At 33.2% G+C, this 7,889-nt stretch overlaps 1 protein-coding gene across 1 annotated transcript; it reads left to right on the top strand.

The window, feature by feature from the left end:
• Positions 1–977: 977 nt before the first annotated feature.
• LOC143248439 (uncharacterized) lies at positions 978–7,688 on the top strand. The gene is made up of 4 exons (XM_076496800.1): positions 978–1,214; positions 3,701–3,834; positions 5,941–6,108; positions 6,410–7,688. Exons 3-4 carry the CDS (start codon positions 5,942–5,944, stop codon positions 6,552–6,554), a joined length of 312 nt encoding a protein of 103 aa, XP_076352915.1. The 5' UTR covers positions 978–1,214; positions 3,701–3,834; position 5,941; the 3' UTR covers positions 6,555–7,688.
• The last annotated feature ends 201 nt before the right edge of the window (positions 7,689–7,889 follow it).

Below are 7,889 nucleotides of genomic sequence, written 5' to 3'. Positions count from 1 at the left end.
CAAGATCCAAAGTGAAAACTGATTTTCAAACTTATAAATAAAATATCGTTTGACTTTAGTATTTTGAAACAAGTAGGTTTAGTAAATGAAATTTTACCATCATCAGATGGCGTTTTTCGTTCAATGGTAACATAAATAAGGTCACTAAAGTAAGTTAACATAAATTATTTCTAGGTTATCGTATTTTACTAGTTGTATGCTACAAAATGTAACAATTGCGTATAGTGATATTACTTCACGAAACTTAGTTGTAAAGTTTTTATAAATACATTGGTTACTCTCACAGAAAAATTGAAAAGGGGTAAATTAAGCAATGAATTCAAGGAAGTTGTAAAAAAGTTAAAACCTTTTGAGTAAGTGGAATGGCGTCTTTCTTGTTTCTGAAAATATGACGAAATGTATTTTGATTGTTTTTCGGAAATAGAAAGTATTAGTGGTAATATCTCGTAAGAATATCCAATTTTGTAGGTTAGAAAACAAACGAAATAAATTCAGGCACGGATGTTTCACATATAAAATATATTAAATTGTTTGTGTTGCTGAATTTCGCGCAAAACTACTCGATAGGTATCTGTGTTAATCGTTCCTAATTTACAAGCGGTTGACCAGAGGAGGGACATTATTATCACCATCCACTTCCAATTCTTAGGATACTCTAATTGAATAGCAGAACTGACCTTCACGTTATGAGGGCCTCATAGCTGTAAGTTCGAGTATATTCTGTGATGGAACTCGAAATCTCGACTTTCGTAAAATTAGAAAAAAGAATAAACTTGGCTTCATGTTTATATATATATAAAATATCGCTTTCTCATTTTTTCATCGTCTTTTTCTTTTCTACAATAACTCTTTCGCTATTTCGTTCGTTTTTTATTATACCGTTATTAATATTAATGTTACAACTCCTAACACTAGTTTTATAAAGGTGTGTACAATTGACATATTTAGTAAATTCACTTTCATTTTGTTTTCAGACCAGCACCACCTTATGTCTTTTAAGTTTGATCAGTCGTATGGTGTGGTTTCATGCTTTCTTGTGTTTCAAAAAAGATACATAATGAGCTACCTGAGCTCCGTCTACTACGAGGAAATGAACTCCAGATTCTAGTGTTATAAGTTTGGTAGCTTACAATTGACTCGCTAGAAGAAACTAGGTGTGGATTAAACAGCCTAAACTACGTAAATGTTTAGATATTACCATTTCAAAAATTGCGGTAAGTACAGGCATAAAATTTTGCTCAGTTGTACCGAGCTTTCACATGGTATTTTTCCTCACACACTTAACTTGTCATCTTTACTTATCATCTCAAAGTTATATTGTTGCAGAATATTCATAACCGTTTTTTAAAATGTATTATTTCCTAAGGAATTAATCTTAAATTATTTTTCTAAAATTAATGAAATGTTAGCATAACTACACAAGAAGGGACGAGAAAAATGATATTGGTCCACGTGGACTTCTGTTGCTTTCATAAGAATCGCAGGAACGTTTGTGGAAATGTGTCATGATCTCCTTCTATGCAGCACAGAACATCATAATTCATAAAAATATTAATTGACTAACTGGTATAAGCAGAATAGACGTTTTTGAACGTAATTAGTAAAATTTCATCCCCAGATGCCATTATTAAGTGTGAACTTGCATTCTTGTGCATAATGGAGCTTTGAAATTTGTTTCGAAAAGTAGTATTGCGTCGCTAAAGATGTTTACGTAATAACCTGTTTAGAATACAAGAATTGGTTACTGCATGAATTAAACTCTCCGGGGTCATTCACCAGTACTCCCCTTCCCAGCAGAAGTTTCACACCCATCAATAGGAATGCATGACGTCCACTCAGTCACTGGCCTAAAGAGTTCTCAAAAATGGGTAGTAGAAAGAAAAAACGTGTCAACATTTTCGTGGAAGTCGACATTATCTTAGTTAAAATTCCTTCCAATTGATAAGAACATTTTTTGAATGAAATAGAAAGAAACTTTATTATAGGACTTAGTATATAATCATACAAATAGCAGTTTTAATACAATTTACCCCTTCGTGATATACCCAAGATCACTCCATATTAAAATAATCACCCGAGTTCATTCGAATAAATCATTTCCCGCCATATTTTCGATTATGTTCCTTAATTTATCATGTATTACGGTAAAGTATTAAAAAACGAAATAAGAATATTGCTTTTTTAAGCTAATTAAAAAACAAACCAAACGCTAAAAGGGTTAAACAGGATTGTACTGTCATTGACTTTGGACTACATGAGCGCATTTAGAAGAATGTCTATTGCCTTTTGAATCTTCTTTGAAATCTTATATCTTGGCTTACGTGAATTCTTTTAAAAGTGTCAGTTGGACGCACTCTTTGTTCTCCCAAGTTCTTTCAGTGATTACATGTAGGTAACAGATTAGCTAGAATAACTGTTTTGACACAATTCAGCATTGTTTTTATGTTATCAGTGATTTTCAGCTTTTTCAGTAGATATACGTAGTCTTGTTTATTTGTTTTGTTTGTTTTGGAATTTCGCACAAAGCTACTCGAGGGCTATCTGTGCTAGCCGTCCCTAATTTTGCAGTGTAAGACTACAGGGAAGGTAACTAGTCATCACCACCCACCGCCAACTCTTGGGCTACTCTTTTACCAACGAATAGTGGGATTGACCGTCACATTATACGCCCCCACGGTTGGGAGGGCGAGCATGTTTAGCGCGACGCGGGCGCGAACCCGCGACCCTCGGATTACGAGTCGCACGCCTTACGCGCTTGGCCATGCCGGGCCACGATACGTAGTCAGTCTACGTTTCTTGTTTCGTGTTCTTTGTTGGTTAGATTTTACTGTATGTCGCTATGCTAGAAAATTTCTAGCAAGGTAGTAACGAGCCTTTTGGTAGTCCGGCATAGTCAGGTAGTTAAGGTACTCGACTCGTAATTGGAAGGTCGCGAGTTCGAATCCCCGACACACCAGACATGCTCGCCCTTTCAGCCGTGGGGGTGTTATAATGTTGGTAAAAGAGTAGCCCAAGAGTTGGCGGGGGTAGTGATGACTAGCTGCCTTCCCTCTAGTCTTACACTGCTAACTTAGGAACGGCTAGCGCAGATAGCCCTCGAATAGCTTTGCGCGAAAAACAAACAAACAAAGCCTTTGGTACTTTAGTGTAACGAATTTATGTCAACATAAAAAGCTGTTTTAATAAGCAGGTATTACGTTTTTATTAGCTTGATGTGACTTTGCTGTAAGAAAACGCACGTTTTTATTAAAATATAGATTGACAAAAATACTTAAAAAATGGGAAGAAAGAACATGTGAGATTTAAAATTGTGGTTTTTCTATTTAATTTTTGATCTTGCTTTAAATAAGTAATAAAAGAAAGACATTGCTTATATTATTTATGTTAAATGTTTCAATTTATAAAAAAATGTTTCCACATGAATGATGTACAATAAAATGACAAAGTGTAGATGATGAAACGACTAATGTTAATAATTTATCAACAAAGATGAAGGTTCTCATGACCTTTGTTAGAGTAATGATATTAGGTCGAAGATGTGCTAGATCATGATGAACATTAATAAACTGATTGGAAAAGGGTATGGTTTTTACCACGATCCTGTAACCTAGTGTTATGTTGGTCAAAACAACTTATGTCGAAATATGCTACATAAGCAAAATTGTAAATGTTCTTAATGAATCTTACAATTGTATAAAAGATCACCATTCTCTGGGTGAATACAGCAGAAAGAAGTAGACATCTCTAAAGAAGAAATTATTCTGGTTTACCTTTGCTGGTCAATATCTTCATATGTGCATTTCAATCTAGGCAGTTCCGAAACTTTGTTAGCAGGTATGTAGATTATCATGTTTATTTATAAATCTTTAGCATATTAAAACCCAACATTCTCAGACATAAATTATTAGAATTGTATGTTTGACATGTTCGTAAGTCGAGCTCGATTCCAAGACTGATGAATCGCAAACACTTAGTTTCGAATTTGTTTAATCTGAATTCGGTGTATTGAACGTGCCATACAAAACACTGGAAGTTATTTAGTATAATTCTTGCTGGGATAAATCAACACCATATAAGATTATTTGCACTGCGTAAACATTTAAAAAGTCATTGAAATCTAAAAAAGCTCTTACGGACAGAACGCCGCACCTAAAAGATGGTCAAAGGAAACTAATGCACATAGTAGAATGTGGGAGAGATAAAGTATACTTCAGTAAGAAAGATGTTTGGAGAAGTAAGGTGGGAATACATTGTCTATATATATTTGCAAGCCTCAAGTGCGAAAGAAGCCCGGCATGGCCAAGCGTATTAAGGCGTATGACTCGTAATCTGAAGGTCGCGGGTTCGCATACCCATCGCGCCAAACATGCTCGCCCTTTCAGCCGTGGGGCGAATAATGTGACGGTCAATCCCACTATTTGTTGGTAAAAGAGTAGCCCAAGAGTTAGCGGTGGGTGGTGATGACTAGCTTCCTTCCCTCTAGTCTTATACTGCTAAATTATGGACGGCTAGCACAGCTAGCCCTCGAGTAGCTTTGTGTGAAATTCAAAAACAAACAAACAAATCAAGTGCGAAAGATTTGTTGGTTTTTTGTTTTGTTTTGAATTTCGCGCAACGCTACACGAGAGGTATATACGTTAGCCGTCCCTAATTTGAAAGACTAGAGGAAAAGCAGCTAGTTATCACCGTACCCCGCAGTTCTTGGGCTACTATTTTAACAACGAATAGTGAGATTCACTGTCACATTATAATGCCCCCATGAATGGAAAGGCAAGAATGTTTGTTGATATTCATATTGTGAGTCGAATGTCTTATCCACCTGCCTATGCCAGACCAACGCAGAAGAGAAAGAGAGATAAATACATTAAGAATAAATATGAGCGATAAAGCCAAGAACCTCTCACCTATAAAAACTACCATTCATCGTCTTCAATCAGCTGGTGGTTTCAAATATGGAACGAACTGAGCTTCAGTGCCAATATTTATAATTAATTGCTATCTATTTCTTCAACGTTTGAGTTTTGTGAATAAAGGGGCTCTGACAGATGTGAGTTACACTTTTTCACACACCTCTCTTACAAAGAGACATTTGACTCTTGCGCAGATAGCCATTTTGTAGCTTTCGGCGAAATTCAAACTCTTACTCTTTCAACATTCTAGCTTCTATGTTCTCATTTGATTTCTCTATCTACTATATATGATGGTTTTTGGTAAAGGTAAAACAAATTGCTTATGCGCTGTTTTCTAACATATTAAAATTATTATAAGTGCTTTGTAATTTTTATAAATAAAAAATCTAATATATTATGTACTATTAGCAAGACTACCTAGTAAAGTAAATGAGATAAATCGATAATTTGTTCAACGTTGGTACTTTGTTTTATCTGATCATTTTCTTTAATTAGAAATGTTCATATATTTTCAAACTTTTGTATTACTGAAGTGATACCTGTAGGATAAAATTCCTCACATACTGATCCAAAGTTTTGGAAATCATGATGTAGATCTGTTTCTATTTTATTGGAGGTATTAGTTTGTAGAATAGTTTACTTAATAAGATGGGAACTGATGCTTAATTAGATAAAGTAATCGCATAACATTTTGAACTTAATATTTGTTGTTGTTTTTTTTACTTTAGCTTAGAGTTATTAAATTAAATTAGTTCAGTTGTATTCAACATGGAGATTAAACGCTGAATTTTAGTATTATAAATGTTGAACGCATGAGGGAATTAATTTAATATTTTAATTCGGTTGAGAGGATTTAGCCGAGTGCAATTGGTCATCTGGTTGGTTCTTATTTTTAAAAAAACCTAGTTCTTTTATAATTTATTCACCATTCATCCAACATGTAAAAACATATTATACTGCATACATGTTATATTTATTTAAAACAACAACAACAATTTACAAATAATATAAACTTTTCTTTCTTTCTAAGAATGAAGATCGTAAAGTCGTTTCACGTTTTCCTCTTCTTGTCTTGTGCGATTCTTTTTATGGAGTTCCAACAAGCGCGTGGAACGGTGGTTAGGGCTTTAGGCCTCAAACTTCTGCTTAGATTGAAAAATGCTCTCTTTATTCCTATTCCCATACCCATAATAACTGGGTAAGTTTGAAGTTGTTCTAATCTTTATTGCTTATTATTTAGACTTATTAGTTGAAGTTCTATGTTATTCAGCTATCTGTATTGATAGTAATTACAGTGCTAAAAACAGCTTTTTATTATTACCATTTATCACATACTGTATAATAATAATTTACTCCTTTACTATAAAGCCTCACGACAGGAAAATAAGCCTGTTGTTGTAGTAAGGTTGGTCTGTTTTATTTTATCTATGTATATGTCGAAAGCATGTTTACTTTCAATTGAAATAACAATAGGGATTTTTTTTTTTTTTCCTTTTCAGAACATCAGAATATCACAGTACTTTATTCTCCAGTTACAACTCCCATTCTTTTGAGGATTACAGCCACAACCCGTGGAATATTTATGAATCTAATGAACTGTGGAATAATAATTATGGGTCTTCCCAGTACTGGGGTTCTGATTAAGTAGTTAGATATCTTAAACAAGGAGTTCGAATACTGAAATTTCGATTATAATAACCACATTCGTATGGACGATGTACTTCCAAACAGTTCACAGAACCATTTCCAAAAGAACTTATAAAAACTTAAGATAATTCCAGAAGACAAAAGACGGGCAATTCTAAGAACAACAGAGTGATTAATATAATTTTATATATAATGTTTTGACCGTAGAATACTTTGAACACGTAAAATATCTTGGAAGTAGTCCTTTTTTTGAATATCGAATTACATGTCATATTTTACCAATATTATACATTATTATTTAATCTCTACAGAGAGATGTTATATGCATTATCTTGCGAGTATCTTTGCCATAACTTTTTGTTCATCTGATATTGTTATAACAACGTGAATAGTTCAATCGTTCCGATGTCATTATACACATACGTTGAATTAAAAGTAACGCATTCTTAGGTGAACCCGTATAATGATGTACTAACTTCACTAAATTGTACCTCTCAAGAAAATTAGTTTCCAGTGTGGGTAAAAATGTGTTTGTTTTAAACGCAGATCTGCGCAATAGGATATATGCACTTTTGTCAGTATGACGAATAGAACCTCGGATTTTAGGGCTACAAGTTCACAAATTTACTACTGACAAATAAGAGGACGTAAGGAAATGAAACGAAATAACTATTATTGAAGTCATGTTTGTTTATACATATATTTTGTTTAGTATAACACGTTTTGTGTAGATTTGGGTAATGACATTAGTTGCATACGTTAAGGAGTATATGTGTTAATAAAAATATTATAATTTGTGTATTTAGTTCAATCGTCCTATTCTCATCTTTTTTTATTGCGCGTTAAACACAGCTTTAAATTTTAGTGTCGTCAGTAGTTACAATAAGTATGTATCACACAATTTGTTTGTATTTGGAATCTATGGTTTTCTTATCATTTATTATCAAGAAACGAAAGCCCAAGTATGTAATGTCAATATGTTTGTAATTCTAATATCTAATAAACTAAAATTTCTACATTATTTTTGTCTGTTGGCCATAAATATCTGTCAAGGACTTTCACGTATTTAAAATTTAAATAACATTTTGTAATGGACTGTTTGGATTTGAAATAAATTATTATAATACGTTATTTTGAACTGTTATTTAATTCTTCTTAAAGTCAATCTATCATCAGTTTAGAAACATTCATATATGAAAAACGAAAGTTCACTTTTCTAATATCCTTCACCTTGTAGTTGTATAAACATATAACTAGTATAAAAATAACATGTGTAAGTTATGGTTTTATATAACGCCTAATCACGAAAATGTATATATTGTTAGAAGTGTT

This window comes from Tachypleus tridentatus, chromosome 1 (assembly GCF_004210375.1).
Source record: "Tachypleus tridentatus isolate NWPU-2018 chromosome 1, ASM421037v1, whole genome shotgun sequence".
Lineage (NCBI taxonomy): Eukaryota > Metazoa > Arthropoda > Merostomata > Xiphosura > Limulidae > Tachypleus > Tachypleus tridentatus.
This window is presented reverse-complemented; position numbering and strand designations above follow the sequence as displayed.